The sequence below is a fragment of the Ischnura elegans genome, chromosome 4 (assembly GCF_921293095.1).
Source record: "Ischnura elegans chromosome 4, ioIscEleg1.1, whole genome shotgun sequence".
In the NCBI taxonomy this organism is placed as follows: domain Eukaryota; kingdom Metazoa; phylum Arthropoda; class Insecta; order Odonata; family Coenagrionidae; genus Ischnura; species Ischnura elegans.
This window is the reverse complement of record NC_060249.1, coordinates 24,348,123-24,360,651: the sequence shown is the minus strand read 5'-3', so window position 1 is coordinate 24,360,651 and position 12,529 is coordinate 24,348,123. Positions and strand designations below refer to the sequence as shown.

Sequence of the window (12,529 nt, the reverse complement as noted above, 5' to 3'; positions counted from 1 at the left end):
GCCCTTTGGCTTACAAGACCTAAAACTACAATAATATGTAGGACCATCTGAGTACGTGGATTATCAATACATATATGCTGGAAGGGGAAAATGATACCTCGATTGCAAATTTGAATTCCCGTCGTATGCTATGTTTCTGGAGTATCCTGCTTCGAAAACCCAACAGTCTTCGTCGGGGAATATCTAATCAAAATCGATCATATTTGGAAATGAGTATTCGTTGAAACGTTTGAAGGAAAAATGGTGACTTTAAACCGGTGCTTAACCCGAGATATCTTACTGCAATTATTACAGAAAGGTCTTTTTATATCATCCCTTATATTCTTGGTATATATTATAATATTGGTATTGTAATATTGCACCTACATTGATAAATGAGGTGTCATTATAAACGTTGAATCCCTGGCTTCTGACGAAAAATACAATCTCAAATTTAGCAATTTACCCATTATTTTGACTTAAAAGTTTCGATTTTTCCATGTCGATTACTCGCTCAAGGTATATGGACTCCAGACATATTTTATTTCTAAACTAAAAAAATGGTTTAAAAACCTGTAAAATCCATAACTATACCAAAGAAACGTAGCAAACAGGAAAAACTATTAAAAATAAAATTAAGAAGTGTGAAGAATATTAAGCGTTGTCTAAAAGAGACATCGTGTGTAAGGAACTTAAAAGATAACGCGTTTCACGAATAAATAAATATATCGTCTTGAAAGAATTCAAGAATTATTATCAACGGGAATTGACCAAAAAAATGAAAATGGTACTAAATGCACATAGTGATTGTACATGGGTGAATGGTATAAAATTGTAAAAGTGTGAGATTTTCTGTGATAATCATGTTTGTGTTGAAAAAAAACTCATAACAAAAAATTTACAGACGGCAAAATTGTTACTTCTAACATTGTCTTAAAAGATACTTTGTTAATTGCGCGTCATTATTTAGTAGCAGACGACATGATTGTTCCCACTGATCAGGGGCGGTGTGGGGTATTGGGGGCCCACGGCTGGGGCTCATAATGGGGCCCTTCTGAACGGGGGGAAGGGGTAGGTCTTCCCCTGTAAAATTCTAGGAAGCTGCATGCTGCATGAATGGATTGTGACCCCATCACGGCTCTTAAAAACAAGATAAAAGGTAATAAAAATTGCAATTTTGCAAGAAATAATATTATGAAAAGTGAGAATTTCACAGCATGTAAAATTTAACACTGTGTCGTGCTTCCCTTATCTATTAAGTGAATTTGTTCCTTGAAAGTGCACTGAAATCTAAAAAGCCTCTGATATAACCTTTTCAAATAACCCTTTCAAAAAAGGATCAGGTTCTCTTCATTCTTTTGACACCTTTATTTATATATGATCTATTTATAGTGAGTATGTTGTAAATGGGACAAATAATTAAAGCGTAGACTTTAATGACCTCAAAAAACTATGGTTCAGGTAATCTAAGTTTTGTTTTTAATATACCTTTAATGAACGCTTCAGGATAAACATTGTGCCCCCCCCCCCCCCCCTAAGCTCGCGGCCCTCAGCGATAGCCGACCGGCCGACCTGGCCAGACCGTCCCTGCACTACTGATACCAAACCCTCTTCCCTGTAATGTATTCATATGTTTTGCATATTTTTGCAAGAAAATAAGGATAAAGAAAGTACTTTATAAAACACTTTCTTCTCTATTTAAAACCCAATTGCACTGTTTCCTTAACTTATTTGTTCCCTGATAGCGCGAAAGTGCGAAATTTTCGCACCGGTTGCCTAGTCTCACTATATTCGCCGAGACATTTCAAAAATCTCTTTCCTCACGTAATCCTTCACTTATTCCGACCTTTCCGCGACAGCTAAGACCGCAGAGAGAATTAATTGAATGAGAGTGGTGAATTTGTTTATTAATAGCGATAATGACGCCCATGAGAGCTCGTAATGCGATACAAGGCTGTACAACTGTACTTTTTGATGCACATAAAAGATGACTGTATAACGCGATCATTTTCGGCGATGGTTCGTGGGTTGGAATCCAATGGAATATAATGGAATGACAGTTGTAAATAGGTAAAACGACTGAAGAAAGTATGGAATAAGGGACGGTGGAATGACCGCGTGATTCAGAAATGATGGGTCGAGCGATCACTTCTCTGGTACCTGAAAAGTTATTAGTCTGAGAGACGGGAAAACAATTGTATGATTCAGGCTTCAGAATAGGGATAGAATTTTCTATCCGCACTTGGGTTTACCGTTTATGTCTCAGCCGTTGTGCCTGGCACGGATATTGCCGCAATAATTAGAGAAAAAGGAAAATATGACCTCGATAGTGAAATTGAATTGCCGTCGTACTCTGTACGACGCGTCGTATATTATTTTTTCTTCGTCCTCTTATGTTATTATCCTCACCTAATGAGGCGGCTTACGGGGTAGTATGTAGAAATAAGGAAGATTATATTCCTAATTTCACCAGTATTATTTAAAATTAAATTTGTATTAAAAACTGTTGTTATTTATCTTTCAGCAATCCTACCGATGACATTCTAAATTCCATTCTTTTTTGTCTACTATAGATTTAATGTTTTTGTTATTATTTAAGGTCGCAAAAATCCCATCTACTTGAGGCTGGGGTGATATCTATAGTTTTGCCTTCCTGTTCAATGGGTTCGGGTTTAAAACATGGCGGCGGCTAGGAGTTTTCAAAGACTGCCCAATCCCTGCTTGATTGCTTTATGGAGTGCACTTCAAGAACACCACACCCAGGGGCGGTCCGGGGAGGCCCTCAGCATGGGTTTATGGTGGGGGATTCGGGGGTCCTCTCCTGGAAAATATTAGGAAATCGCATACGCGAATATGGATTTTTGACGCTATTCTGTCTCTTTGAAACTAGTTACAAATTCATAAAAATTAGCAATTATGTTAGAAAAGATACTATGAAAAGTGAGAATTCCACAGCTTATAAAATTTAAGTATGTATGATGGATCTATTATCTATTATGGTGAATCTATTCCTAGAAACTGCACTGAAATCTAAAAACCTCCAATAGACTTTTCTAATAATGCTTTCAAAAAAGCTTTGTCTTCTGACAACTGTATTTTATTTATTGTTTACAAAATCTTTTTACAATCGCCTGATGAAAACGTAAAATTTTATAATCGCAAAAAACTTTGGTTCAAATAATCTGAGTCTTTTTCATTACACCTTTCACATTTGTTTCACGACAGACACGAGCGTTGTGGGGGCCCTCGGCGATCGCCGACAAGCCGACCTGGCCAGACCGCCCCTGAGCACACCGTCCGTCGGATGGGATGGTAAGCCGTGGTCCCCGTGGCGCCCGTCGAAAGAGCAGGACAAAGCAGACGCCGGGTTTCTCTTTTCCATTCTCTCCCTACCTTGCCTTCATGGCGTAAATGCCCTCAGCTGTCGGTCCCCTTCTCCAAATAATATGGGCCTAGTGCAGTCAAATAACATGATATTCCGGAGAGGCGAGGCGTCCCCCAAATAACATACCATATCCGTGTAAACAAGTGCCGTGATTCATCATAATTAAAGCGCGGAAGATACATTTGCTCTTGATATAAGGGGCGCAGCTAGGAATTAAGGCTGGGGGTTTAGGTGCAACTAATACCGGGATGTGTGGGGGCATGGAATACCCACCAGGATAGGCGGTAGGTGTGTAATTGCTTTTAAGATTTAAATTTTTTTAAATTTTAAACTTTTCAGCTTTTAAAATTTTAAGATAAATGGTTCAAAATGGTGAGTTTTACAGTTTTTTGAGGGATATGTTTATTAATCATTGTGCTATTATATTAGTAATATCAATCCAATTAAGTAAAATGGATTAAACTTAAAAATTTCTCTGAGCTCTGGGTGGGGGGGGGGGGTCCCCCAAACCCTCCCCTCGCTGTGCCACTGCTTGATGTATACATATTTCTAATTCCAAACCCTCTCCCCTTACGATGTTCGCTTGAATAGGAAGTCAGGACAACAGTCGCGCAACATGTCCCAATCGGTCGTCGGCTCGGACAAGGATTTCCCTTCGTACTCGTTCCCACGCGCTCTCGTGGCACATCACGTTTCTCGGGGTTGTTTGCGTGACGCGCGATTTTAGCGTCGTTTTAAGCGCTCATGGGAGAAAGAGAAGACTTCTTCGGACGAAAGAGAGTGTGAAATATAAATGGGTCAGGGGCAATCGCGCAAGGTAACTCTTCGACAGAAATGATAAATTAGAGGCATATTTTACCGAGCTGATAGGTACAGGATATCGTTATGGATTCTCAATATTCATTATTTTTTATACAAGGTTATCATAAAAGAATGGTGCGGGTTCACTAATTCAGTGGACGATCTCTTACCTTGCGATTTTTTCTTGTAGGGGTACATCAAAAGCGTTGTTTATAGACAAAACAATCGCGGCGTAAACTACTCAATGAAGGATTAACGAAGCAACGATAATATTTAATGAAGTAATGTTAACTAATTTTTGGACAGAAGTTGAGTGTCTTTTGGACATTTGTCGAGGGACCTAGGACGCACGTATGGAAATTTATTAATTACGTAAAAGAAACTGTTTGAAACGACAAATTCGAAAGATGACTAACATAAACTGTAAGTAAATCTGTTTTAATTTAAACCATATTTAAAACCGCACCATTCTTTTATGATAATCCTGCATATGGTATGAATGATTCGGATGTTTCGCTGTAACTTCATTTTCTTTAGTGTTATTTCAGTATGCGCTTGGTAAGTGTGTGGTCCAAAATTGTCCGACAAAAAAGTAAAGGAGAGGTGTTATTTGAAATAACTTATTTCGCACTCGTCAGGCCACACTTTGAATATGCAGCGAGAAATTAGGATCTGGCGCAGATAGACTTAATCCGTGAACTTATTAAAATTGAGAAGAGAACTGCTCGATTCGTCAAAAGCTGCTACGGGCATACAGAAAGCGTTCCACATATGTTCAATGAATTAAGCTGGGGGGCCGCTAGAGACTACGGGGATAGTAATGGAGACTACGCGCTAGGCTTACACTATATACTTGAGTAATTAAGAATGGATATCTATCAAAGCGACACGGACACCAACCTATTAGAGCCGACAATATATCCAGGTCCTACAGAAACGATAAATTGGAGACATATTTTACCGAGTGGATTGGTATAGGAATTCGTTTATCCCCCGAGAAGTAAAGGACTTAATAAATGCTGGGACTCAATACGTGCATCTTATTTTCGTTCTTTTTTTAATTGCTGGTGTCACAACACACACACACCGCCACACGCCTATTGTAGCGGTTGTGTGGGTAGTATTTAGATGCACAAGGAACCGAGGGATGCAATCGCTTGTTAGAAGAGGATGGAACAAAAATCCACTTCGCTAATATTTATCATTAGGATTAAGAAGCATCGTAAAGGAAAGGGAAACTCATCTGCTCTATGAGTAATAATAAACAAGGAAGCTGTCGCACTGTAAAAAACCCTCGTGTTATTTCGACTCGTTTCAACCTCAGAGTAGAAGTAGAGTAGCTGAGCTATTCGTCAAAAACTGGTACGGGCGTACAAAATGCCTTTCACAGATGTTAAACGAATGAAGCTGGGAGCCGCTAGAGACTCGGAGGCTACGCGCTATAGGCTTAGACTGGTTGAGAAATTAAGAATGGATATCTTTCAAAGCAACACGAAGTACATTGTATCATAACCGTACAATATTTCCAGGTCCGACAGAAGCGATAAATTAGAGACGTATTTTACGGAGCGAATAGTATAGGAATTCGTTTTTCCCTCGAGCAATAAAGGGCTATAATAATGGCTAGGTAGGCCATAGTATGTGATTATTCTTTTCTTTCTTTTTTCGATGACTGGTGTCCTAAAAAAAAACCGGCACGCGCCTATTGTGGCGGTTTGCTGAATAGTAAAATAAATTTAAAAAATGGAATAAATAATAATGTATGTAAATGGTGTAAATGTATAAGGAATGAAAGGACAAAAATGCACTTCGCTAATATTAGTCCGTAAGATTGAGAAGCGTCGCAAAGGAAAGGGAAACGCATTTGCTATGGTTTAGAAGTCGTATGAGTAATAATAAATAACGAAGCTGTCACAAATATCACAACACCTTTGTTATTTCGACTCGTTTCAACGTCTCAGCGTCGTCATAACGACAAATAATGTCGAACAACTACTAAGTTTTCTACTAAACTAACGGGAACAAAACTGTCATTAAAGTAGCAAGTGCATAATGGAATAATATTAAGATTTTGAATAGTAAGATGTCTTATTTTGTTATGAGTACCTTGTTATGTATTATCATAACAATGCTGTTCCATCATAACTCGCCTGATACCGTTGAATTCATCCGTTGTAACGAGGTTTTCGGCCAATAACTTCGCATTGAGATTTAATCAAAATGTCTCCATTTGTCATTTCACTCAATAAATTTTAACTACCGAAATAATTTAAGGCTCTTTTTATTTTAATAATGCATCTGAGCTCATGAAATCGTACCAACTGTGCTGTATGCCTTCTTGATAAATACTGAAAAGTAAACAATACTTCGTATTCCTCCTAAAGCATGTGTTGCGAATTTCAAATTAATTACTTGCCACAGTACAATGAATAAGCATATAATACTATTTTTATTTTCCGCAGCGTTTGTTATATTCATACAAGAAACATTATACTAGGAGAAGCGACGCTATATAGGAGCAAGAAGTCGAAAAATAGGATCAGTGAAAAGGGCAAAATTCTATAATGTTAGTGACATTGCTTTGGTAATCAATGTTACTTTTGTTCATTAGGAGTTTTGGAATGGGAATCCCAGTTGCGGAGCATAGTATCTAAGGAGAAATGGTGTAGCTGATGCATTACGGATCTTGATAAAGTGAACTTGTGTGACTCAACCGAAGCACGACAGTTACAAAGTGCACGATATTTTTTACCTTACTGTTGTTTCATAGAAACATACGCCGCTGGTAGAGGATTTCCTGAATGACAAAGTTTTAACCTTACCCATTTCATTTCGGTTGTCTGATTCTCGGGATGAAGGTGAACGAAAATATCAACAATCTGCCAACTTTTACTAATTATCCATCTTCATTTGGGTATTAATGTACAGAAGGGCAATGGAGTAGTCTATTCATTAATGTACGCGTTGATTTCAATAACTTAAGTAGTTACTTCGACGGTGATTATTTTCCTCCTTTCCAGTACTTTGATTCATTACACAGGAAGAGAGACCATGCCCCCCACACTATTCCTCATTCCTTGAAAGAGCTGTATCTTTATTATTTTAGTGCAAGTGTAAAAAATGATGATAAATGGTATACTCTATTTTCTCGAAATGACCACCATTTGCTACACACGATTTTCACCTTCGAATGAAAGAATTGAGGAAATGGCTCAGTGAAAAAATTATTTTTTTCGTCATGAATTATTTTTCCCATCCATCTAATAAATTATCTTAATGAATCGCGATTTCGGGTTGAACGACCCCATTGTGCATTTGGCCATCTTGAGAAGGACCTCTAGAATTGTGCTCCATTTAACTACGAGGCAAATCATGTTAATTTGAATGTTTTCTCTGCTCGTACGATGCGGATGAGGTTGAGATATGGAAGATAAAATAGTTGGATGTCGTACGAAAGTTTTATCACCTCAAAATTTACCGTTATTTTAAATCGCGAAAGTCAAGAAGCTACCTATAGGGTAGTTTCCTTCATCAAAGAAAACGAAAGGCATTGATTGCGATTCCATACCCACCATTAATGTATTCATAATATACATATTATTTGGTCTTAGAAATCCCAGTTTAGACTAATGGCAATGGTCAATTTTTTAGCCTCATTTGAAATAGGCCAGATTGGCGCCCATGCGATTCCACTCCACGTGACGTCACAGGGACCTAGTTTCTATATTAGTAGATAGGAGTTTTACATTGTCTGAGATTACCAATGCATGCATGAGGCACAGAGCTCAGGGAAACATGTCTTAATAATCACCTATTAAAACTGGCCAGGGACGGAAAGTTTCCTTCGTTTGATAGGGTAATAATAATCCTTATTTAAGCCAAGCGTTACCTGCTAGCAGGGTACTCTGCTACCTGCAAGCAGCCTTCGTCGTATCAGCGCTCAAACCCTCGCCCCAAGATCACCTCACTCGGCGGAAGCCGGAACCAGAATGACGTCACATGGACTTTTCCCAGCATTCCTACTTAGCCGTCGCGTAAATTTTCACTTTTCATTTAATCGCGAAAAATAGATATCGTCATTCGAAAATCTAAGAGCGTGAAATGCGTACTTCAGGAGTAATTATCTTTTGATATAAGCAATAAAAAAAATAAAATAGGAAAATAGGAAACTACCCTATTCGTGGATATAGTCGAGATGACAAAATCTTTCGCGAGGTCGTTCATCAATGGGGGAAGAGAAGCGCCCTCAATGTTTGTCCTGGCTTGAAAGATGAAGGAGGCCATGCAAACATTCTCGAACGAGGAGGAAAAGAAGGAACTCAGGTGTCGCGGAGAGGAAGGGCTGTGATGTTGATGAAAGAAGCATTGCTCCACAGAGCTGACTAAAGGCAACGGGGAAAAAGGTGAATCATCTGAAGGTTGCTGCTATCGTCGCGCAATGGCATCTCAAGGCTCCCATGAAGCTCGCCTCTTCAAGGAGGAGTCCGCTTAGGTCATTAACGGCGCCGTCTTTGATAAGCCGTGGTGGCTAAGCAGAGTAGAGGATCTTTGTCCAGGCGACCGACCAATTTCATCGCCGTGTCGAGACGGAAACATTAAAATATCCTGCTAAGAGGATAGGGGTGCTCCAACTACGGCCTCTCATCCGGCCCGTGGAGACCATTTTATCTACAGAAGAAATACGGAAATTAAATTTTTTCCGGCAAGATCAGCCACCGATTTCGAGTACATTACGTTTTCACCGAATTAAAGTTAGATTTCGCTGTCGTGAGTTGTGTTTTCCTATAAATAATGTAAAACGACGTCAATGAAATCAAGGAAAAAAATGAGTAGGTTATTGACGGTTGAGAGAGATTATATGAAAAAGAGTTGCAGAGAGATTTGATAAAGTTAGAAAGAGTAGAGAGAGAGTTGATAAAGTTGGAAATTATTCGTACAACAATGAAGATGATGGAATTGGAAAGAGAAATAGTCAATGAGATAGAAAGGAGGAAACTACTCTTGTTTGGCAATGTCGATAGGATGGATGACACCAGATGGTCCGAGCAAATATTGGGCAGGAGACTTCCTAAAAAACTGAAAACAAGGGGAGTAAGAGTGTATTTTGAATTGTAGACGGGAGTATGCAGAGAGCAGAGGAGTCAAATGACAGAGAGAAATGGAAGCTGAGTACAAGAAAACGACGAAAATCGTAAACAATCTACTTAATATATTTTTATTTGGAAATTATGGTCGGTATATACCTCTAGTTGGCCCTAAAACTGCTATTTAATAGTTAATGCGGACTATCGGACTATAAAGTCTAAAGACCCCTGAAATGGAAGATAAGTTTGGGTTTATTTTGTCCAGTATATTCTTCAACATTTTTGCTACTGAATTGAGCTATTTAGGAGAGAAGTGTATATTTTTAGGACGTATTCTTCAACCCAGTAATCATTGGTAAAATCATTAAAAGTTAATGGATATAATTTTTCTTCCGTTTCTTCAGATATGGCTCTTATTGTTAGTATACTCAATAATCTTTTGAATTGGTATATTAAATATATGATAGGATGTTTCTGGGGAAGGAGGACACGAAAAAATATTATGGGTAACTGATGACGGAAGAAATGCAGGTAAAAAAGTAACGCATCCGGCGAGCACTATGGAGTTAAGAACTAGCATCGCGTGTGGAACATTTTGGTCCATTGGAATACGAATGAAGATTACAATTCTCCATTAGCAAAAGTAAGTGATATTTCTCAGAATTTTCCCCTAAATTAATGAAAATTATTTGGATAAAAGACTACGTGTTACACTCGCGGCTAACTCTTTTCATTAAAAAAAAAATACTATAGCCGCGAACAAAATGTGAAATTTAACATTTTCTACCACGTTGCCCAATCATTGATTAAGGAAACAAATAAATAAATAAGGAAAAAACAGTTGCTTATACAGTAGTTAATCATTAAAAACACTCAAAAATCATTTTATTTTTGGCAAAACCAACATGCAATATCTTCGTACTTGCATTTTTGGCTTGAAAAGTTTTCTCCTCAAGCGTCAACTTGTTCAAATAACAAAACGAAATACCTAAGAAGTTTTTGTGATAGTTAACGAAAATTAAATTCGTTTCCGCTCCGTTATACAATAAAATGATGCACGACATGCAATTATCGACGAAGTTCATGGGACGTTCACGCTTCGTCATCTTAAAAGATATTCCGTTTCGTTATTTCCGTATAAAAAATTATTTAAGAGCAATACTCACTTCCTGCTGTTCGTGCACACGGATCGCCATTTTTTATTATGCCAAATCTGCACTCGTCCAATCAAAGGTGTTGGTCCATCGACCAGACGAATTCTTGACTCCACTGATGATGGCTTCAAAGGCTCGTCATCGCTGGTCAACACAACACGATCATTTGGAAGACCCTGTGGAAGAAAAAAAGACTGCATGAAGGAACAATAATGTCCAAGTCCTATTAGATTTCACTGGTTTTAAAGTTCCGCAGTTCCCAGCTTCTTCAGCTGTCCCTTGGTCGTTGCGCAAGGAGTTAAAATGTGTGTAAATAGATGTCTGAGTCATTGTAACAGTATAAAGGTCAAGAATTTATTTAGATTCTCATGTACGGAGAATAATTTTAACATCAATTCCTCGAAAATTTCGGTGCATGCAAATCATTTTCAGCTTCTTTAAATTTTGGGAACGTCATTTTTTAATTTTAAATGACAATTTTCTTTGATGTACAATATTTTTGTGAAATCTTTGAGCTTTTCAAATAAAGATTCAGGTACAAGTAACACTAATTATTTTGCGGCTATCGGATTAGATCATGTAGGCATTTAAACAATGGCTCCATGGTCCCAGGATGAGGTCCTTCGATGGAAGTAGAGTGGGATGGGTAGCTCCAAAGAGATTTTCTTTTTTAAGCTAATGCATTGTTCCTCATATTTTTTATGAAAACCGGAACAATAATATACCATAAAAATAATGCTTCTAATTAAAGCTGACAATGAGTAACGAAATGAAATTCGTTTCTGCTCCGTACTGCAATCAAATGACGCACGATATACAACTATCGACGAAGTTTATGGGGATGTGTATGAGCAGAAGCAAGTAAATTATACCAAAAACCTTGATGTGTTATAGATTTTCTGGATTCTGTCCTAAAAATTATGTTGTCAGTGAAAAGGTGCGCATCTCGCGAAGTATTTCTCAAATTCATTAATCACCCGGTTTTATCGTTCTTCGCTCTCATCGTCAACCGAAAGCTAAAATTGACGTCAGGCGTCATTTTGCAGGATTTCCTACAATAAGGTGGTTTCCTATTATTTTTTATTGCCTATAAAGGCCGTTTAACATGGTACACGGAATTGCGCAATCTGACGTACGTGCGAAGGCGCAATCAAAATTGCGTCGTGTAAAGCGGTGAATTGCTAGAACACATGCGTGGATGCGAGACGGCAAAATAGCCCCTGTTCTAATTTCGTTCATGCATTCGCGCAATTCCACGCCATTTTAGAAATTAATGCAGCTCTAACCTGCGCAATTCCGTGCCCCGTGTAAAACGGCCTAAACGAAAGATTATTACTCCTGGAGTACGCATTTCACGTCATTCTGGTTCGGCTGCCGCCGTGTGAGGCCACCATGGTGCGAGGCTATGAACGCCGCTACGATGCAGGCTGCTAGCAGGTAGCTGAGTGCCCAGCTAGCAGGTAGCGCTTGTCTTAAATAAGGATTATTAATACCCTATCAAACGAAGGAAACTTTCCTACTTTAGACAATATTAACAGGTGATTATTAAGAGATGTTTCCCTGAGCTCTGTGCCTCATGCATGCATTGGTAATCTCAGACGATGTAAAACTCCTGGCTATTCGTATAGCATAGCATCTAGGTCCCTGTGACGTCACATGGAGTGGCAGCGCATGGGTGCCAATCTGCCCTTGTTCAAATGAGGCTAAATGAGCAACCACTATAGATAAGGAAAAAAAAATGTTTTATTACGGTAAATGCGATTTGAAAACCCATTCCAAAGGCCGTTGTCTGCAGTGAATGGTAATCGGACTGTTAAAGCAGTCATTTAAAGGTAGCAGACGAATTAAAAGTTGGTTTCCTCTGCAATATAATGAATTTATCAACAAATATAGACGAAATCTTATTATATTCTCATTAAATCAATGATAATTTATCGATGTTGACTCAATCACCTGATATAAACAAAAACCGCCATATTTATTTCGTAAGGTGTCCCTTAAGTACTTCACCATACCTTATTCAACCAGCATCTAAGGCCTTCGATTGGCTGACTTTTTAACGGCGAAATGATCTAACTCCCTGGTCATACTATGAAGAACAAAACTTTCACCGGCTAGGAGTAAAC

The 12,529-nt window shown here is 38.4% G+C and overlaps 1 protein-coding gene across 2 annotated transcripts in view; it reads right to left on the bottom strand.

Moving 5' to 3' along the window:
• The window catches only part of LOC124157149 (protein bark beetle), a 112,613-nt gene that overhangs the window by 28,675 nt on the left and 71,409 nt on the right, over positions 1 to 12,529 (bottom strand). For both annotated transcript variants that reach the window (XM_046531649.1, XM_046531650.1), the window contains exon 2: positions 10,416 to 10,579. In XM_046531649.1, the coding sequence (XP_046387605.1) occupies positions 10,416 to 10,579 (164 nt within the window). The remainder of the gene's footprint in view (positions 1 to 10,415; positions 10,580 to 12,529) is intronic.